The 22759-nt window shown below is 25.0% G+C and overlaps 6 protein-coding genes across 6 annotated transcripts; 5 read left to right on the top strand and 1 right to left on the bottom strand. All coding sequences in view use genetic code 6, as the record gives it.

The window, feature by feature from the left end:
- Positions 1-678: 678 nt before the first annotated feature.
- Positions 679-4346, top strand: TTHERM_00470470 (hypothetical protein; the record flags this gene model as incomplete). The annotated part of the gene is made up of 3 exons (XM_001032937.2): positions 679-2521; positions 2586-3028; positions 3099-4346. 3 exons carry the CDS (start codon positions 679-681, stop codon positions 4344-4346), a joined length of 3534 nt encoding a protein of 1177 aa, XP_001032937.2.
- A 402-nt stretch (positions 4347-4748) lies between these two features.
- TTHERM_00470480 (cyclic nucleotide-binding domain protein) lies at positions 4749-9481 on the bottom strand (the record flags this gene model as incomplete). The annotated part of the gene is made up of 4 exons (XM_001032938.2): positions 4749-6312; positions 6363-7593; positions 7646-8788; positions 8980-9481. The coding sequence occupies 4 exons, from the start codon at positions 9479-9481 to the stop codon at positions 4749-4751; spliced, it is 4440 nt and encodes a 1479-aa protein (XP_001032938.2).
- Positions 9482-10120: 639 nt separating this feature from the next.
- TTHERM_00470500 (Sec7 domain protein) lies at positions 10121-14767 on the top strand (the record flags this gene model as incomplete). Its single annotated transcript, XM_001032940.2, has 13 exons — positions 10121-10337; positions 10417-10464; positions 10547-10654; positions 10711-10780; positions 10841-11861; positions 11917-12173; positions 12235-12321; positions 12381-12697; positions 12754-12986; positions 13052-13870; positions 14026-14211; positions 14279-14620; positions 14678-14767. The coding sequence occupies 13 exons, from the start codon at positions 10121-10123 to the stop codon at positions 14765-14767; spliced, it is 3795 nt and encodes a 1264-aa protein (XP_001032940.2).
- A 1215-nt stretch (positions 14768-15982) lies between these two features.
- TTHERM_00470510 (hypothetical protein) lies at positions 15983-18277 on the top strand (the record flags this gene model as incomplete). The annotated part of the gene is made up of 1 exon (XM_001032941.1): positions 15983-18277. One exon carries the CDS (start codon positions 15983-15985, stop codon positions 18275-18277), a length of 2295 nt encoding a protein of 764 aa, XP_001032941.1.
- A 424-nt stretch (positions 18278-18701) lies between these two features.
- Positions 18702-19661, top strand: TTHERM_00470520 (carbon-nitrogen family hydrolase; the record flags this gene model as incomplete). The annotated part of the gene is made up of 1 exon (XM_001032942.3): positions 18702-19661. The coding sequence occupies one exon, from the start codon at positions 18702-18704 to the stop codon at positions 19659-19661; it is 960 nt and encodes a 319-aa protein (XP_001032942.1).
- Positions 19662-20865: 1204 nt separating this feature from the next.
- TTHERM_00470530 (60S ribosomal export protein NMD3, putative) lies at positions 20866-22743 on the top strand (the record flags this gene model as incomplete). Its single annotated transcript, XM_001032943.3, has 1 exon — positions 20866-22743. One exon carries the CDS (start codon positions 20866-20868, stop codon positions 22741-22743), a length of 1878 nt encoding a protein of 625 aa, XP_001032943.1.
- Between the last annotated feature and the right edge of the window lie 16 nt (positions 22744-22759).

Raw genomic sequence — 22759 nt, forward strand, 5'->3', positions numbered from 1 at the left:
TCAAAAACTGCAATTATATTATCCTTTATAATAAATTAAATTTGATTATAAACAATATTAGATAAATATAAAATAATATTAGTATTTAAATCTAATCATTTGTTTTTCATAATTTATTTGTGAGGGATTTATCTAAAATTAATATGCAGAAATGTATGTTTTAATTTCAAGATAATATCCTTGAAATTATTATGAATAATTAATTTAATTTTATGGCTAATTTTTAATTTATTATTTTAAATTCATTTACTTTTAAATTTTTTGTTAACAACACTTTCAGCTTTTTAAAATGAAGATCATAGAAAAATAAAATTTGAAAAATCAAATAAATTTTAGTTTCAATTATCAATTTATCATTCATGTTTGTTTTTACAAGTGAATGAATAAATAAATAAAATATATTTAAAATATATTAGGAGAAGAATATTGAAAATTATAAAATTTTGTAATCAATCCATAGAAATATTATTTATTTATTTATTAGCTTGTTAATTGATAAAAGAAGAAATAGGAAAAAATATATCTTAATTATATTAAACATAATTATAATTAAAAATATTAATAGGGTGTTACTTTTGATAAGTCAAAAAAGTTAGTTAGCTTATTTTTTATTTTGATTAGTTTTTGAACATAGAATAAATATCCAAACAATTTAAAGATTAAGTAAACAGTATAAAAATGTCAGTTCGACCCTAATCTGCTTAAGTAGCATCTGCTAAAAATCAAGTTTCAGCAAATTCAAATTTAAATCATTAGAAAGGTAACTCAATCGCTAACGGTCAAGTAAATGCAGGAGGAGCAAGTTTAAAAAATGGAGCATCTACTTCCTCTCGTTAGAGATAGTAAGCTTAAAGTCTCGCCATTAAGCGCAAAAAGAATTAAACTCCTTTTTCATTTTATAAGGATGTTTGTTAGAAGCTTAACTGCAACATGAACAACGCAATCACACATGGCTTAAAAGGGGATGAATTAATTATTAACGTTGATAACTTAACTTCACCTGATGTAGATCCAATGAGAGTTTTGCTAAGAGAATGCGAGTTTTCTATCATTACTCTGACTGGAAATAAAGAATTTAACGAAGAAAAGTTTTATTAAGAACATGAATAAATCATATTTAATTACCGCAATTAATCAACTATTAGCAATACTAATAGCATTTCAAAAATAAATTTACCTCACTAAAATAATTTTGGTATGTCTTCTAATGGATTTTAAACAGTAGATGAAAGAGGAAGAACTCTTAATCAAGATTTAGGATATAATGATGGGCATTAAGGTGGTTTAACACCATTAGGAAATCACAACAGTTAGAAGTAAAGAATAGGTGATGCATCAAACAAAAGCTAAAACAACAAGGATAATCTAGGAGGTTTTAAAAAGTTATCGAATGCAACTGCAGAAGGGAGCTAAAATATTAAAGATGGAGCAAACAAATCTAAAAAGCAGAAGAAGAATTTTAGCAGTTAAACTTAGAGTTTTAATTAATTGATGCATTCAGTAGGGCTCAATATTGGAAGAGCTTCAACTTCGGATGTTCAGCTTACAGTAGTGAAAATAATAAATTTAAATTTGAAAGCTGAAAGTTTAGCAGCAATATGCTAAGGACTATAGAAGTCACAAACAGTGAAAGAGCTCTACATTTAGAACTGTAATTTAAATTCTGAAACAATAGAAAAAGGAATGCTTCCATATATTGGTGAAACTAGATCACTAAATTTGCTTGATCTCTCTTTTAATAAACTAGATGGTTAATCAGGAGGATTAATCGGTAAGCTTCTTTCTTCACACTCTAAAAATAGAGATGAGCACATATGGTTATGTGGCCTTAGAGGAGAAGTTCCTGAAAATAATGTAAACCTAGAAGGTATTTGTGAAGTCAATTTAATGGGAAATTTATTAACAGATAGCAGCATCAAAGATTTATGCTACTTTTTATAATAAGATGGTTGGACACGTAATATAAATTTACGTTTTAATCGCATCGGAGCTGATGGTCTTGTTGAATTAAACAAGATGCTAGATAATAATGAAAACCTAATTAGCTTAGACATACGCAATAATCCAGGTATGACTCCTAATGCAGATGACTATTAGAAATATGGCTAGTCAATAAAATTTATTTCAAAGAGTATTTTTAATAGACTCCTCAACAATATTAAGGTGTTTAAATAAAAACACGATGATATGACAAGAAAGCAATAAGAATAAATTATTACAAACATTTTATATGAAAATAATAATTAGCTTCCTCCCAACATTTTCCCTTAAATTTAACAAGACGAAGCTGCTATGATGATGATGGCCTCTTAAAATTAATAGCAATAGTAACAGTTACAACATCCAAACCTTATACCCCAGCAATAAAATTATTTAGGTTAGGTACCATAATAGTAGTAATAGTAGTAATTACAATTACAATAAGAGTAATTATATATGCAATATTAATAATAAAATTAATAACAATTAATGTTGTAGTAGTAATAGTAGCAATAACAGGATATTAACTACCAGGCAAATTGTAAATTTTTTTAAAAATTAAACAAAAAATATGTTAATAAATTTTTTATTTCAAAATTTAAAAGTATAAGGATAAAATTTGTAATAGATTCAGTAAGAAATATAGGCTTAGAATGCTTAAATGTATGCTCAATAAGCAGCAAATATACCTCAAGAGTAATAGTATAAGCACTTAGAAAATTAAGAAGATGAGTATCAAGATGAGGATTAGTAAGAGAAAGATTAGGAAGATGGAAATGAGGAGCTTTAATAATAAGAAGAATAAGGTTAAGAAGAATTACATGCTGAAGAAGGAGATGAAGAGTTAACTGAGGAGCAGCTATTACTAAAAGAAAAACAAAATTTTGTTTTGAGTGAGGAATTTATTGAAATTCAATAATAAAATTTCGCAAACGAATATGGAGATAATTAAGACTTTTTAAATTTAACTCCTGAAGAGCAAGAAATAGTTTTCTAACAATATCTTACTCATCACTAACAGTAATATTTGCTTGAACTAGAAAATGAAGTAATAACATTGAAATTCAATTATCTTTTTTGTTTATTTATTTTTTGTTAAAAATTCTTAAATTATAAAGGAATAAATGGAAGGAGTTTAAGAGGTTCAAGAAGAATAATATGAAGAAGATGATGAAGAGGACGAAAATTAACCACACGATAATCATTATAATGAATAATAGATTTATTACTAATAAAATGAAGCAAATAATGAAATCCATGAGGTGGATGCATTAAAAAAAAATAGTAAAGTCTAAAATTAAGATTTTGATTAGAATAAAGATTAAGTAGAATTTCAAGAGAACGAACATGATGAAGAAGTTACAGAAAATAATTAAAATATTGAAGATTTTCCTTAGGAAATTGAAGAAGAAGAGTATGATGAAGAGAAAATAAAGCAAGTTATGGATTAAATCTATTAAAATTAAAATTTAGAGCAAATCGTTGATAAAAATTGTAAATGTTGCCTGCAATTACAAGATAAAATACTTTAATCTGAATACGAAAAACTGATTATACTTATTAAGTGGAATAATTGCAAAGTTCGCTTGCAGTAAATCGAAAAACAAAATGACTCTTAAAAAGCAAGCTTAAAGCAATAAATTTAATAACTACAGTTAACAGCTTCATAGCAGAATTAATAATTGTAGCAATAGCAAATAGCTAATAGCTGGTCTGCAATATAACCTAACACTATGGATTAAGAAAATAATAATTTAATAATGCATCCTGAAAGCTTTTTACTTGGAGGTAAGCCCTAACAGTAGCTAGCCATGAATGCAAATCCTTAAGGAAACGATTAAAATGAGGGAGAAGACAACATGTTAAACAGGATTGAAGGTCTGATGACTGAACTAACACGCCTTATGGATAATTTAGAAATAATGTAAAATAATGTGACTAACAATATAACTTGCTAATTATCAAATACCACTAATACTAATAATCAAACTTACCATCTCCTTAACTCAAATCCTAATATTAACTTTAACAATACTTTCACAAATATTTTAGGAGGATCCCATAATAATTCAAACATTTTACCTAGAAATGCTAATTCCAACCTTTTGAACAATTTAAATCAGTAAACAATTATTTAATAATAACAAACCTCCACCTTTGTTCCATCACAATCTTCAAATAATAATACTTAAATATAATAAGTATCTTCTACTTAAAGTGGATAAAAAAAATAGAAAAAGAATCCTTAAAGGTAAATTGTATAGTAGTAATACTACTAATAACAACAATAATAACCTTAATAACTAATTCAAGCATAGCAGTAGTCACAACAATAAAAATTTAGTGGACACAATAACTCTAGATGAAAAAACAAAAAATTTAACTTTTTTTCATCAAGTTTAATTTGATAGTAAACAAACTTACTCCGTTTTTAAAATAAAATATGTAAGAAGATTTAACATAAATAAATATAACAATTTATTAATTAGTAGAATTAATTCATATTATAATTATTATTTTTAAATATAAATATAAAGCTTCTACTTTATGTTGTTTTAATTCAATAAATAAACCTGATTAATTTCTTGATTTTTTTTATTTGTTTTAATCTATTTTTTTCAAATGAAATTACAAATAAAAAATATTAATATAAAATTTTTGTAAAAATCTTTGAAAAATCTATATAAATGGTGATTATTATCGATTTTTTTTTATACAGTTCTATTAATGAAGTTTAAGAGTTTTTATATTTATGAATACTCACTCACTCACTTCAGAGAAATAACTTAAGGATTTGGTTTATTTATATATTAAATGTTATCGTTCAAATTAAAAGTGTTCAAGTTGAAGATATCCTTTTTACTTGGAGGTTTGTAAGGTATAGCAGGATTACTCTATATATTTACAGTCCCAATACTAGAATTCATTTTTTCTATGTCGTAACCAGATGAGTGATGAATATTCCTATTTTCAACCTCTTCTATTAACCTATTAGAAACATATGTAGTTAGGTGAGATCTCTTCTTTGTTTCTCTTCTTTGAGTTGTACGTTTTTTTCTGACTCTCCTAGAAACTTTTTTTCTTTGTAATTTATTGTATTTCTCTATTATATTTTCGACATTATTTTGAGGGAAATATAATTCAAAAGATTTAACAGTACCAATTGAAACACTATAAGATTATATACTTTCAATAGGTTAATGACTTCTTTAACTAAACCTATTTTCTGTTGGGTAAATAGAAAATTATTATGTGAATTTTTAGGAAGGAGTTTGCTGGGTTATGCTAAGAGATCTTTGTTAGTTAAGATTAGAGTTTTACTTTTAAGTGTTAGTATTGTTAGTATCTTTTGGCACTGTGTTATTTTAATTTAGAGAATTTGAGTGGTTGACTGAGTTATTTGCAGTGTTTTATCCAGAAGGTCCCACTGCTACAGGTTAATTGTTTTAGCTTGAATTTTGAATTTTTTCATTCAAAATGGATGATTGTTAGGGATTTTAAGAAGAAGGAATATTGCTAACTATGTTGGAATTAATAACAGCTGAATTTATACTGTTAACCGGGATCGAGTTTTATTAATTACCTAGGTTAATTGCATTATTCAGAGCATTTAGAGATGAAGTCGGAGGAATATTATTATTCATGGAAGAAGAAGGAAGCTAGTACAATTAATTAATAATATTAGAAGAATTATTATTATACATACTATTAGAATTTTAGCTTTCTTTCCTTGGATTGTGTATTGGACTAATATTATTATTGATATCCATGTTAGAGAACTTTATTTAATTCACGTTTTTATCTAATTCTATTTGTCCATTCGATGATATGCTATTGCTTTTGTTACTTTGGTGAAGACTGTTTAAGCTCCCATCCATGTCTAGCTATTGTAGCGTCTTTGTAATCGTTGTTTTTGATGTTTTATTTGTTCGATTAGTCTTATTTGTTTTGTTTGTCTTATTAGTTGAGTGCCTTTTTTCATTTCTTCTTAGTGATTAATTTTCTTCTTCCTCTTATTCATACTTATCTAGAATATTTTCATAGCTCAGGTGCTAATCGCTTTCTGACCTCCTTAGCATAGAAAATATTCTTTTTGAATCTTCATTGTTAAAGAATTCAGCACTGTTGATCCTTCCTACTGTATTTAATTCATAATTGTTTGATAAACTTACTCTTCTGTCCTTTGTATTCCATGATAAAGCACTTTTTAATTCACTTGGTTCTTCCCCATGCTAGCCAACACTTACATCAGAAATTTTTACTAATCTACCAAATTTACTAATGCTTACACTCGAGGGTCTTCCTCTATTATATGTACCTTCCTTTTCCTCTCTAATAAAGATATTATTTATTTTGATAATGTTCATTATATAAAAAATTACTTTGACTAATCTAATCTTGAACCTAAATGACTTTTTTAAGATTCCGAATCTTTATGCTTATGTCGTGCTGTAAATTTTGAAGAACCTGAATGTACTCTTAAAATACTTTTACGATCAAACCTAGATTAATTGAGAGTATGAGTTTCAACATCATTATAGCTAGAATATTAGCTTGTTTCTCCTAAAAATTAAATTGATGTATCTGACGAGTATTACTCCTATTCGAGAGATTCCAACATATTTAAAAATTTCTCTTAAAATTGCTATGCTTTATGACTGATAAGATAACTTTAAAGAATTGATTTAACTTTTTTTCGTTTAGCTGACCTCTTAAAATTCAAAATAGTATGCTTTATTTGCTTATTTATTTCTTTGATAACTTTTTAAGGCTATGTGCCATAGAATAAGTAGGGACAATCTAAAACATAGTGGTTGACTTAATTACAAGAGTAGCAGCTCAAGCCAATCTGACTTAAATCTTGCTTAAATGTTATTAAATCTTTTAAATAACAGAAAGCTTCTCTTTCTTTAGGAAATTCTCTTAACAATTCAAGCATATCATTCAAAGTAATGCAGAGCATTCTACTTACTCCTAAGCTTTTTGCACTTAGTTATACTTCATAGTTAGAAGAAAAAAATTCATACATCCCAAAACATTAATTTGCTTGAACTTTTTTAAATATTTTTTGCTATTTATGAGCAAAGCTACCCATTTCAACAAAAAGTTATATTTCTCCATGAGTTACTATGTAAAGTGAAGGGATCTCGACATTTCCCTATCTCATTATCAATTCATCAGGCCCAAATGATATTTCTTTACTTCTCAAAGCTAATTTCTCAAGAAATTTAGGATTCCAAGAAAAGAATTTTCTAAATAACTATATTTTTTTTACAGCCTTCATGAATACATCTTTGATTATTTCCTATTTGAGATAGTTAGATAAACTATTTAAGCTTTCTTGTGTGCTCCACTATTATTCTTACTCTTCACTATACATAAATTCTAAGTACTTTCTTGACCTTTCTCTTAGATAAGGATCTACTTCGTGAGTGCTCATATAGTTGCTCAACGACTTTAGCTATTTAAGATACTCCTCTCTCCTTTTATCTAAAACTTTTAGAATTTTTCTGACTTCATACAGCAGATAAGCAAATAAACTTATCCCTAATATACTCATAGCAACTAAATAAATAGCTTCTTATCTACTTAAGAACGTTTAAGAGTACCTTTCTATATAAAAAAATAATTTAAACAAAAAGTTAGTTAGAGTTATTTATTTTACATTGAAAGAAAGTGAGATTTGATATTATAGTTAATGTAGAAAGGAGATACAAGTCTATATTTTATTAAGATTATAATTCATTTAGTTTTTGAGCTTAATACAACCATCCATTTTAAGAATCATTTAGTTAGTTATATCCAATCTTATACCAAAAGCATGCTCCCAAATGACAAATAAATAGTATCTGTGCTAATAATTTTATTATATTTATGTATGTCAAAACGGAAGAATAGAGTAACAATCTCTCAGTTTACTTACTCAAAAAATTCTTATAAACAAACCACCTGAAAAAAAATAGGAACATTAAGAAATTACTGGGAGGCATAAAAAATGAGATTGTAGATATAATATCTAAGAAAAAATAGTTTTTTAAATATCTTGAAAAGATTTAAGCATGATCATTAATAACATTTCCTTTTTCAAAGTAAGTCGTGTTTGAAATCACTACGATATTTAAGAAAAATATAACAGGCATTATTATATTGAGAGTTATAAAAGTAGGATATTATCGGGAAATATTGAAGCAGTATTCATAAGGCAAATAAATTGATATACAGATCGTGAGCAAAAAAATGAAGTTAGACCAAACCAATATAAAAAACGAGGTTGAATCAAATGTTTATATTCTCTTAAACAAAGCAGAAGTATGTTTTTTAAAGCTATTTGTACATGACGATATACATTAAATCAAGGGCCTCATTTTTTATCTAAAGGACTTTCTAAATAATTTATATCTCTTGAGGATATATTTATATTTGTTTCTTTTATTTACATCTGCATATTTTTAAAAGCCATTCAATTGTAGGCTTTCTATAAATTTGTTATCTTTCTACCCCCAATTATCATCAGAAATATCTTTTGCACCTTTATCATTAATTGCATTAAGTTGAGTTTCGAAAAGTAACTCTGGGTGCCTGAATATTTTTACTTGTTTCATTTTCATTACCATTCTACTTACATAAGACATTATAAAAAAGAATTTTTGTTTCCATATCATATCAGGAGTTCTAATAGTTACTACATGACTACGATGAGTTTTTGATTAGATAGTTTTTCTTTTTTACTAAGTATTTTCCTTAATATAAGTATTTGAGTTTACTTTTGCTAACTACCTTGATATGTTGATCTATCCACTTTTATTTTCTATTACAAATAATAATGTTAAATATTTGTTTCTGAAAAGCAATATTTTTTTCTTAAATCCATTCTCTAAAAAAACTAATATCTATGAATTCTACACATATTTTTATGTCTATAAAGCATAAATTTTATGGGCTAGCATTTTTTTATTTTATTTATTGAAAGATTCTTGAAAAAGACTATATAATTTTTACCTACTTCTTCGGTAAGAGGTACTATTTCTTCTAAATCTTTTTTATTTCTTCCTCCAAAGCTTTCTAGATCTGTCAAAGTAAAAAGCTTTCCTCTTTTTATTGCACCAAGCCGCGGGTCGTTGAAATCTTATATATCAACAGAAATTGAAGAAAACTTACTTGCTATTTTTGAGGGGCTATTTTAGGAATTGCTAGAAAATGTTTGGGGAGTATTTTCAGAAATATTTTCCTATATTAATGATAACTAATCACTTTTAAACTTAACAATATCTGCATTTATAGACTCACTATAATCTTTATTTTTTTAAATTAATTATATTTCTTAAGCTTAAAAAGGCTATTCGTCATAATGCTATACAAAAATATTCAGATTTTAAGCTGTAAAATTATATTGTTAACTAGGAGATACTCCTTAAGGAGAATTAACTAAATCTTTTACATTATTTTTATTTTATTATGAAATACTTATAGCCTTCTAAAGTTATGGGCTATTTATATCCATATCTTAGTCTAGTACTATAATAATGGCTGATTAATTAAATCGAATATCTATGAAATTTTTTATTTGCTCTCTTTGATTTTTCTTATAACTATCTTATTATTTTTAATTAGAATTCAGTCTAATATTTGTAAATTTTATGTAAAATCTAATTTGATGACAAAAATAATCTTACTACAACTATGATATAATCATGCACCCTGTAAATATCAATTAAAGATAATATCCACTAGTTTTTCTTTAAAATTTAGAGCAAACAACTAATTATTACATATATGATTTTAGTTTACAATATTAAATTTAAGTTATTATTATCATTCAAGTCTCATTTAATCTTATTTAAGTTAAGTTTGAATCGAAGCTCTAAATTGTTTTAAATAAAATAAAAAAAATGATAAATTTTTTGTTTGTTACTCCAAGATTCAAAATTTCATAAATTTGGCAATTTTTAAGTTGCTGATTTTATTTAGTATTTCAAAGCTTAATAAATAAATCATTAACTTATTATAAAAAATTAAATTATATTTATCATTTGAGTGATTTTGATTAAAATTAAATTATAAAGCTAACTTCTCAATTTCAAATTGGTAAAATTTATTTAGAAATAATTTTATTAATTGATTTTATAAAAGAATGAAATTGATGGTGATAATTTTGAGATTTTAGGTAATAATTCTAAAATATACTATTGAATTGGTTTATTTTGATTTGAAATTTATTATAGAAGATACTTTCTTTTTAATTTTCTATCTATCTATCAAAAATTAACATTAGAGTTACTTATTAAAATTTAAGAAACAAAAATTAACTTAATTTCTAATTTTTGTTATATTACACTTAAAGCAGATGAGCTAACCACGTACTCAATTAGTTTTCTTTGAGAATAATTATTAACTGTTTGTTCATAACATGGAAATTTTTTTATAAAATATTTTTAGAATTGGAATAAGACAAAAGAATTTAGGAAATACATATAAACTAACATGGTAAATAAAATATACAATATACTTTATGTTTTTAATCATCAAGACCTCTAAAAGAAATATTTTTAAATATAAATTTTACTAGAGTATGGTAATAAAAATTAGATTGAAGAAAAGTAAGTACCTTTTTGGTTAATAAATTGTCAGGCAACATCTTCAAGGCAAGTTTTAAGTCACCAAAATATTGCTGAACGTAAATAATCTTTAGAAATAAGCAAAGTAGTAATAAAATAATTCGTTTATAATTAGCCAATCCTGAATAATCACAGAATCACTAAAACAGCCAGGAGTATGAATAACCATCATTCCCTTCTAGATAGTAAAATTAAAAATTTTTTTATCATGAATTAATAAAGGATGAAAATTTATTTTAAAAAAGAATCGATTTAATAGAGGTTGATGAAAATTCAAATTTTGATAGTAAAAATGCTCACGTTTAAAGTAAATAAATCGAACACATTTAAGATAAAGCTATGACCCCTTAAAAGCAGGCTTAAGCATTTGATGATATATTATTGGATCTTATAGTTCCTTCAGAGAGATCTATAAATTAAAATTAAAAAAAATATGACTTATAAACATAAGAATATGCTATAAATTAATGGAATTGTGTAATGAGTACCTAATAAAATATTTCTTTGAATAAATAAAATAAAGATTAGGATGAACTTAAAGATGAGTAAAACTTAAAAGATCAAATTTAGAAAGAATGGAGTAATTCTAATTAGAATTCAAATGATTAACAATAAATTTAATAGTAAATAAATGGTGACACCTTTTTTGATTTAAAAGAATTCAACAAATAGTTCAATGATTTAAAAGAAACGAATGATTTCAGCGAGTAAAATATAAAGTCTGATGAAAATAAAATGAATAATATTCCATAATAGAGTTAATAGTACCTAAATAGAAATTAATTTGACATAGATGAGAAAGATTAATTTGATATAGAAGATAAAAATGAATAAGGCTTTACTTTGATAACAAAAAACTAAAATAAATAATTGATAGAATCAAATGATAATCCTTAGAACATAAACGAAGATTTGTATATAAACGAAAACTTTAACAATCTAATTGAAACTATAGATGAATAGGAATTTGAACAAAAATAATAAAGTAGGTACAAATAAAGATATTATAGCGAATATACTCATGTAGATAATGCTTTACTATAACCAACATAAGGATTATATGATATTTGTGACAATATAAATGAAAATGAAAATGATTCTAAATAACTTAACTAAAAATAAAAAAAAATGTAATTACTACACAACTAATCATCAAAAGATATGTTTCAATCGGCATAAAATGGGTTTAAAAATAATAGACTGAGTCATAATGTCTAGCTTTCCACGAATGTACCAGATCCATTAGATTTTTACTCTCACAGACCAGTAATTTGATCATATATTAATAAAAAGGCTTGAAATTTAAATTTTTTTTCTTCAGCCTACAGGATATTTCACTCTGAAAAGAGGTGTCACAGGAGTTTCTCAAGTAGTAGATCTTTTGCAAGAAGCCAATATTCTGAAGGAAGAGCAAAAAAAGTAGTTAAAGAGAGATTAATTTATGATTGAGTTTAATACAGATCCCAACTCAGCTATCTAAAAATTAGAGTAAGACTAAAAACTCAGTCTATAAAATATAGCAGAATTTTTGTTGAAGGCTGAAGGAATAAGAAAAAATACTCTTGGATAATTTTTTGGGTATATATATTTCTATATAAATAAATAATATTTATTAATCAATCTTGAAAATGTTAAACAGGAAAGAAACATAAAAAAATCAAGATATTTTAAGAGAGTTCTGTAAAATCATCGATTTCAATAATTAAACGATTGATGAAGCTTTGAGGTATTAATTTTATCATGGCTTATTAAAAAATTTATTTTAATTGATTAATAATTTGATAGGTCTTTGATGAGTAAATTCAGACTTCCAGGAGAATCTTAATAAATAGACAGAATAATGTGTGCTTTTTCTGAATCATATCATGAGCAAAATCCGAATACTTTTGAAAATTCTGACATCGTTTACATTTTAGCCTATTCTATAATAATGCTACACACAGATATCCACTCTGACAAAATAGAAAAAAAAGATAAGATGAAAAGATAAGATTATGTTGAGAGAACAATAAATGTTACAAAAAGTAAAACAGTTACTTTTAAAGTACTTTCTGAAATATATGATAGGATATAAGCAAAATAATTTGAATGTGAGTAAGATGGTAAATTATTACAGTTTTATATATTTAAGTTATATCAAAATAATAATCTTAATTAGCTTTTGAGAAGGCATATGACATTCTACTTATATCTCATGCAGATAATCAAACAGATTTTTCTAAGCTTCTTAATAAAGATATTAAAATATTTTAGAATGGAAGTTTATTTTTAAAATATGGAAGATCAGGTAGTCCTAAGGAAAAATTTGTAAATCTATCTGAATCTGGAGATAAAATTCAATGGTGTGACCCTAAAAATAAAAGTAAGAAAAGAGAAATCTTAATAGATGATGTAATTAATTAACATAAATTTATTTTGGTTGTTATAATAAATTTAATTTAAAATATAATTATAAGATATATGAAATAACAATTGGGAGTGATAAAACTGAAGTACTTAGAAAAAATAAAGTTCCTAAGCAGTTTGATAATTTATGCTTCTCTTTACTTGTAATAGGACATGACAATGGTAAAAGAAGTCTTGACCTAAAAGCGAAAGATGAGGATTAAAGAAATAAATGGGTTCGTTTTTGCTACTAAAGACTACTTTTTGCTAAGTAGCAAGCATTCGAATTCAAAAAGGCTAAATTTAGTATGTAAGAATACAAAGAAGAAATAGCTGGAATTTGGAAGAGCTAAATTTTTGAATAGTTTGATAAATTTTGGGATTATGAAAAAAATTTACCTCTTAATATGGATAAGTTTTACAAGTTTAAAAGCAAAAGTAAAGAAAATAGCAAAAACTTATGGAAGAATGTAATGAAAAAGAAAAAGCAATAAACATAAAGATATTCTTAAGTTGGAATTTTTAATGAAAGCGAAATGATAAGAGAACACATAGAAGATTTGCAAAAAGACAAAGAAATACTATTCATTAGATTATGGAAATAGGGACTACCTCATTTTGTTAGAAAGACTCTATATAAGCTATCTATTGGAAACAGTTTATAAATAACTCACTAATATTATTTAATTGTCAAGCAATAAGCTGAATAAAGTATTTTTAAATAAAGTAATAATAATAACAATAAGTTTGCTCAGTCAGAGATAATTAGATAATCAGGCTTAGGGTCTCCTAGAATGAGGGAGTACTCTCTTTTTGATAAAATTTAATAGATGGAAGCAGATATGGTTGAGTTTTTAGAGAAAAATCCCATCTTCAAACCTAATCATGAAGTAATTAATTTGCTATTATTTAAATTTCATTTGAGTATTAAGTTTTTTGAATTTTTTAAGAAAAACAAAAAAATTTCTTTAAATAAGCACTAAATAAAAAATTTAAAGCTAGATTTTGATATTTTAATAATAAATTATTCATTAAAATTAATTAGATGATATAAAACGTATTAAAATATACATTGTACGTTCGCTAGGATTTGAACTACCTAAACTATATGATAAATATTGCAGCCTTAATTGTGAACGTTTTCTAAAATGAAAGTGATTCATTTATATATTTCATTAATTTGATTTATAGCTATCACTTTAAGCCCTTATATAGTGGTGATAAAATCAAAGTAAAACAATTTAAATTTATCATCATATTTTAATTAACTATATGCTAATTTTAAATAAACATTTTAGATTGAGTTTTACAATTAGTTCTTTTATCAAAGCTTCTAAAAAGAGATGAAAGATTTACATGAGAGATTCATAGGTTTAAACTTAGGGCCCTAAAATTATCTCTATAGTTGGATGCTCTCACTATTTTCAAATTATTTTTAAGATGTCAATATAGTATATAGAATTTTAGATAATGTTCTAATAGAAGGTGAGTATTATATTTTTAAAGCAGCACTAGGTATTATAAAAATGTTTGAAATAGATCTCAGGTTTTCATCTTTTACTATAGCCTTCAAATTTTTAACTGAAACATCTAAAAACGTAAATGAAGAGTTTCTATTTGATACCATAGAATGCATCGATGTAATAATTCCATTTTATTATTAATTAATAAATACATTTTTTATTATTTTATAAAAGATAAATAAGTAAGATTATGAAAAATTTTTCACTGATTTAAAGAAATCGCAAGCTAAATCACTAATACATGAAATATTAGTAGAATTGTGAAATCATAATAAACTCAAACAAATTATAATAAATTATTTAAATTATTAAATCAATCCTAATAATAATTTCAACATAAATATCTAAAATATTAATAAATATAAATGCTATAAATTTACTACCTGTTTTATATTCAAAGTATTCAAAATCAAAATAAAGAAACTATTGTTAATCAACTTTAAAAAGAATATTTCAATACTTTATATTTATCATAAGAAATATTAATCAAAGGGAACTACAATTTACCTTTTTTAAAAAGAAATAAATACTATCATTTATAATTTACTACCATAGGTACTCTAATATAAGCATAGAAGTATTTTAAGGATGGTGTTTTATGATTAAGAGAAGAAGGAAGTAAATATAAAAAATAAATTTTTTTTCTCCTTTCTTATTCTAGAATACATACGATACCTGCTTTATATTAAACATTTTAAATAATTAACTGAATTTTAAAAACTACATATTTTATATAAAAGTATGCACTTAAAACTAAAAGATCTACATATTTATTTATTTTACTTTTGTTTGAGTTAATAATATATAATTCTTATACCTTATTCACTAATCATCCAAAATAATAGCTTTTTTCATTATAAACACATAAGTTATTATATTTTAATGACTAATCCTCTGGTATTTTTAGGATGTGCTTTTATTTTTACTGACTCTATTAAAATCAACACATCATATCCGTAGAATATATATAAAAATAATTGAAGTCATCTTTGCATGTATATAAAAAAAATTTTGATTTTATTTTAATATTTTGAAATATAAAATTATTAATAAATTTACTTTGAATTAAAACCTCTTGTTATTTATTTAGATGAGTTAATAAATTTAGATATTTTTTAATTGACTTAAATTTTATCTTTACTGAAACTTTTGAAAATAAAATAATGTTTGTAGAACATATAATTATTTTCTAATAACTTAGGTTCTATGTAGAATTCATCTTTATTTGTATGAATAAATCTTTAATGAAGTTCCAATTTGGATTTTAATTTAATAAATTTATTATTATTTTTTGTATAATCTGATTATGGGTAAAAAGTAATTCATTTTGAATATTATTAGCCAATAAAATTTTTAATAATATATATAAATTTACTATAATTTTGCACAAGACAGTCATTCGTTCGTTGATATTAATTGCTTAAATACTATCAATAAAATAAAAGAAAAACATACTATTTATTTTGTTTGTTTTTAATTATGAGGGTTTTCTAAACACCATCAAACCTTCTTGACAACAGCGCAGCTTAAGAGTTTTTACCTTCACATGTTATAAAAAATAAAATTTTAAAATAAATTTAAAATGATGAAATAACTGGATGGAATAGCTCAAGTAGTCCAACTTAATTTGGAGGCGATAATGATTATTTTAATAACAATAATAATATTTCTGACTAGTAAATTGAGAGATATGAGGATAGATACTAAGGAAATAATAATAATCCTATATATAATAATCTAACAAATGCTGGAAATTCTAGATAAAGTGTTATAATTGATCAAAGTAGTGCCTAAATAGAAAATTCAATCAAAAAGTATCCAATTTAAACAAACGCATTAAAAGAATTATCCAATAATTTGTAAATAAATCTACAACAGAAAAAAAATAATAGGTATTAAGGGACAAATTATGATTAAATAATGTTAAAATTTACTCAGCAACCGCTACCATCTTAGCAGAAAGGTAAAAGAAAATCATAATAGTTTTCTTCGATTTCTACTTATTAAAATAATGGCTTAATAAACAATACAAATCTTCCAAATATTTCAACTTAAAATGAAGATTTTTCTTCTATTGTTGATGAACTTAAATAGTTAAAAGAATTTTTAACATCACCTATCCCTCAGGATTCACAAAATGTGAAAATATAAAATTAGTGCTTTGAAAGCTCTAATTTGATAGGGACTAGGATTGATGGAAGAACCAATTCTGTTGATTCTTAAGAAAGAGATTAATCTGATAATTTAACAAAAAGTGAATTTAAAGTAAGGAGATTTAGAATAAACTCATTCTAATAAAATACAATTTAGAGTTAAAAATAGAATTTGCTTAATCTTAGTAATGAGAACTTAAAATTTAGGAAGTCTTAATACATTGCACATTCTATACAATAAAAAAATTAATCTAATGATGAATAAATTCTACAAACAGCTAAAGATTAGTTTCAGATCGCACAATATAATAATTTTTCAAATGCAAATGGAAACGTGATTAATTTATCAGCATTAACAGGATAGGCTGGTAATACTGGTCTAGCCAATCAAAATAATTACTCGTTTTATATTAATTAAAAGAAATCATTTGTAAACAAAGCTAATAGCTTTGAAGGTAGAAGAAAAAGAGGTAAAACTATTGACTTACTACCAAAGATATCAGAAATGCAAAGATATCAGAATACAATAAAAACTTCAAGAATTACAACTTAAAAAACAAATGAAACCTCCTAGAAAAGTCGTATTGGTTAAACAAAAACTGGAGTTAATGATTGTTCTGCTGAAATTCAAAAAATGCAAGTATGTAAAACAAGTGAGGATAGAAAGGGCAGTCAAGTAACGATAAATTAAATCAAAAAGCTAATGAACTAAGAAAGGATATACTACAAAGAAAATTTACAACAAATTGAGCAGCTGAAATGCCCATAATCTAAAAATAGCTCTCAGAACAATACAAAGCAGAATACATTTTTCTTAAAAAATACTTGTGATAGTAATAACTACACTCAAACTTATCAATCGAATCATACTATTTGTGACTAGTAAACCACAAAAACAAATGGATAAGTTATTAAAATATAAAATTAAAATAATATTAACCAACAAGGTTTATTTGATGACTCTCAATTCACATAAGAAAGCTAATATAACAATGCATAATAAAGTAATATGCATTTAAATTAATTTAATAGCAAATTCTAAATTTCTTTAGCTGAATATTTAAAATAAAATGCTACTTAGAGATAGTAATTTTTTACTAGCTAAAAGAAAGCTATGCAAGATGCATAGAAGAAAGATCCTTTAGATTTTAATAAAAATGTAAGAATTTTATCTGAAAAATATAGTTTAAATAATATCTTATAGCATTAAGAGTCTCCTAGGTTAAAGCCTCGTATCCCCATAAATGCTTCTGTAAAAATTAATAATAGTAAATAAAACAGTATATTCAATTCATATGCAGCAGAGCCTATTGAAAAATCTAGATAAAATAGCTCTTGCTAAAAGACCTAGTAATCTAATACTTTAGAAAGTAAGCAAGCTTTAATTTAAGCTTATTCTCCTTTCCCAAATATAACTGTGTAATAATCACAATAAGTTGTAATATAAAAAGGTAATAATATTTATTCTCCTTCAAATGAAAAAAATGAAAATGAGCATTAGGTTAAATATACACAATTTAATTCCAGAATTCCGAAAAAGCTAAAAGACCTATTAGAAGAATAATATGTGAGAGATTCTAAGTTGAGAGAAATCTAATTAGTTTAGAATAATGTAATGTGATCAATATCCCAAATAAAGAAAACTAAAAATCTTATTTTAACATGTAAATAAATAGACAAACAAATCTTCATATTTCAATTTTTAAACAAACTTCTATAATTTCATTATGTATTTTTGTCCTTCTTATATTAATATTTATATATGTATGTATATATTATTCTTTTTATCTATCTATATTAGTATAGCCATTTTTGTAAAATTTTTTATGCTGGAACTTTCTAATAATTTTTTTAAAAAGAATTTACTAGAAATTTTCTAAATATTCTATCCAAACTTCTTAAAATTTTAAATGGATATAAATCTCACTTTTGATTTTGTTCAAATTAATTTTTTTAAAAAAGAAGATCATTAAATTATTATTATTTATTATTTTGCAAATTAATTTTAAAACATTCATAAAAAATTACAGATAGATAATATTAAAATGGAGGAAATATAAGACATTTAGCAGTAACCTTAAGAAACTTAGTAAAAGGAAGAACAAAGCGTACAAAAATAAACTATAAAAATGATTAAAAGAAAACTCTAATTAAAAGCACTCATATATCAAATAAATCCAAACTATAAGCAAATTAAATAGAATATTTAAAAAGTTGAATCAGCTCTCATGAAATATAACAAAAATGATAAAATAGATATATTCATGCTACCTGAAATGGCTTTAACAGGATACACATTTAAAGACAGAGATGATATTAGAGATTATTGTGAAGAAAGTGGAAAGGGAAAGCAATTTACCTTCTTTTCAAAAATTGCAACAAAATTAGGTTGCTATGTTTTTGCAGGTTTTCCTGAAATTGAAATTGTCAATGGATAGGAGAATTTTTACAATTCTGCTTACCTGATTGATAGAGATGGTAAATTAATAATAACTTACAGAAAGAAGCATTTGTTTGAAACAGATAAAACATGGGCTCAAGAAGGTAGTGAGTTTGGAGCAGTATACTTAAAAACTAGAGAAGGCAAATAATTCAAAGCAGGTTTAGGTATTTGTATGGATATTAATCCTTATGAGTTTTAAGATTCAAGCAAATTTGAATTTTCAGATTTTTGTAAAGAGCAAGATGTGGATGTAGTATTGTTCTTATCTGCTTGGAATGACCATGAGCCAGATAATTTAGATGATTCTTCTATAGATGGATCTTTAAACTACTGGCTTTGGAGAATGAGAACTATGTAGAATAAAAAGTAAGAATTAAATTACCATAAAAGCTGGGCTTTTATATGTTGTGATAGAACAGGGGTAGAAGATAAATTAGATAATAAAGAAAAAACTCATTATCTTGGTTGCAGTTGTGTAATTAAAGTAAATCCTACATAACTTGTTTATTGCTTAGATAAGAAAAATGAAGGTGTCTTAGTTGCTGATATTTCTCTTGAATGAAAATTAAATTAACAAAAATGAAAATCCATGTTATTAAAAAGGAATTAATAATTATTTTAAAATATAAACTTAGTAATGTATATTAATATATGAATATTATATTGCCATATGTAAAAATAATTTATTTGAAAATAAAAAATATTTAAAAATAATAAAAAATGAATTATTTCCAAATGCAAAAAACAATTGTATAAAAAGCATGTACTGCTATTCAATAATATTTTATAATCATCTAACTAGCAATATATATATATTATCAATAACAAAAAAGAATGGCAGTAAAAACATTTGCAGGTATACTAAAATAGAATATTGCGAGTTTCAAAAAAAAAGGAAAATTATAATAAAGGTAATTTTAAATGCAATATTTCAGAAAATTAGGATTAAATTTATTTCTTTTTACCTAAAGTGTTTAAATAATTAACTAGTATCGAAATTCATTAATTAAAATAGAATTTTCTTTATATAAATTTGTTATTTTTATTATTTTGAAAAACAAAAAATTTTATCAGAAAAAGAAATATTATGAGCAATTAGAAAGAAAATATATACAGTTTTTATTAGGATTAATAAACTTATGAATGGGCAGATGAATTTATATATTTATATACAGAAGAATTTATAATAAGTAAAATAGTATTGATTTTGATAAAGCCAAATAGTTTTTGCTCCAATGTTAAATAATTAATGTGCAGATATTTTAATTAAATAATTAGATTAGAGAACTTAAAGCATCAAAATAGAAAAAATTATGAATGAAATAGCATTAAAATTATTATTAATAACAATATATAGTATATTTTACTATGAATAGATTATTCAATAGCATAGAGCATATATAGAGAGATAGATAGATAGAAAAATAGATGATCACTGAAAAATTAATATAAATGATCTTGTTTGTATTTATTCCTATATGTATTTATGCATGAGTGTATATATGTCTGTAAGTATGCTCGTATGCTTTGTATTTAGCTGTAGATTCTTTCTAATAATATTCCAAGCAAAAATATTAGAAAGATTAGTAGGATAATAATCTAAACAAAAAAAGGTGAAAAAAGAAATTAGCGAGTGAAGAAGTGAAATTAAAAGTGATTCAAAAAAAGAGAGTTGAATATAAAAAGTAAAATTAATTAATATTTTGATTGATTCATAAATATATTACAAATAATAGAATTTATAAAAAAAGGTGGAAATATTCAAAATGTAGGGAGCCTCATAGTTATTAAACATTAGTGCAAGATCAAATGGATCTCAATTTATGAGCAGCACTTTCTAAAGAGTCACCGCAAACATCCTCTGTTGTATGTGTGGTGTCTCCTTTAATGCTGCCTAAACAAGAACAAATATGTGTGTTAATTGTTTAACCAATTAACAAGATATTACTACAGGAATTACTAAATAGGGAGTAGTTAATTTTTGTCGTATGTGCAGACGTTACAACAAACCACCTTGGGTTTATTGTGAACGTGAAAGCAAAGAAATGCTCTCTCTTTGTCTTAAGAAGATTAAGGGTCTTGAGAAGGTTAAACTCATAGACAGTGCTTTCTTGTATACTGAACCCCATTCTCGTCGTATTCGTATCCGTCTTACTATCTAAAAAGAAGTCATGAATAATACTTCTATCTAATAAAATTTTGTCGTTGAATTCGTAGAACACTACGGCTAGTGTGATGACTGTAAAAAGGAATTTACTCCTCACACATGGGGTGCTTAAGTCTAACTTCGTTAAAAAGTTGAACACAAAAAGACTTTCTTCTTCTTAGAATAAGTTATGTTAAAGCATAATGCTCACGATAAAGTTTTGAAAGTAGAAGAAAAGGATGATGGTTTAGATTTCTTCTATAAAAATAAAATGTAAGCAAATCGTTTGGTAGACTTCATATAAAGTGTTATCCCCTGCAAGATTAAGCCTTCCAAACAGCTTATCGGACTTGACGATCGTAACAATATTTACAATTACAAATATTCTTGGTCTGTTGAAATTCCTAAAATATGCAAGGATGACTTGTGTGTTTTCCCTCCTAGATTATGCAAAGAGTTAGGAGGTATCAGTCCTCTTGTATTATGTGTTAAAGTTAGCAATATGCTCCATTTCGTAGATACTCACACTCATAAGCGTATTGACATCACTGCTGAAAGATACTTCCATTATGAAAACGACATTATTGTTCTCTCCTTAAAGAAAAACTCTACTGAATTTATGGTTACTGGTATTGAAAAAATTGAAAATGAATTTACTAATCCCTAAAGCTTGAATGAATCCTCTGTTAACACCAGTTACATGTCTTCAATCAGCAACGTTTACTAAGATAAACTAGCTCACTTAACCCTCATGCGTACTAGCGATTGGAAAGAATTCCATGCTAAAGCACATCTTGGTGAAATTATTAAGGAAGGATGCATGGTTTTGGGTTATGATTTGACAACATTGAACTACTCTGAAGACCTTGAAGTTCTTAAAAATGCTCCTGAAATTATTATTGTCAAACGTATTTATGATAAGGAAAATAAAGCCCGTATTTGGAAGCTTAAGCGTTTATAGATGGATGGTGTTATGGTTGAAGAAAATACCGAAGAAGCTAATAAGAAGGGCAAGAAAAAAATAGTCTCAGACTAGGATAAAGAATAAGATTTTGAAGAGTTTATGGATGACATAGAACGTGATCCTCTTATGCGTGAAAAAATTAATTTATATAAGGATGATGAAGGAATTAAAAAGCTCTCAGATAAGGAACTTGCAAGAAAGCAATAACTTTCCAGACGTCTTAAAAGAAAAATGCTTAAAGTTATTAACGTTAAAGTTAAAGATCCCTAAGAAATTATCAGATAACAAGAAGAAGAATTATAAGAGAAGCTTCGTATCGCAGAAGAAAAGAGGGCTGAAAAGGAAGCTAAAAAGAAAGAAAAGGAAGACGAAGAAGACTACAACCGTAACGAAGTTAAGTTGGCTGAATTATTAGAAGATCTTAATCTTGAAGAAGATAAAGGTGAAGAAGATGGAGACAAAGTCTTTGATGAAGACAATTTCATTGACGAATTTATTAAAAGACTTGATCATATTAAAATTGAAAAGTAATGAGTATTCCTCAAATGAA

This window comes from Tetrahymena thermophila, assembly GCF_000189635.1.
Source record: "Tetrahymena thermophila SB210 genomic scaffold scf_8254565, whole genome shotgun sequence".
Lineage (NCBI taxonomy): Eukaryota > Ciliophora > Oligohymenophorea > Hymenostomatida > Tetrahymenidae > Tetrahymena > Tetrahymena thermophila.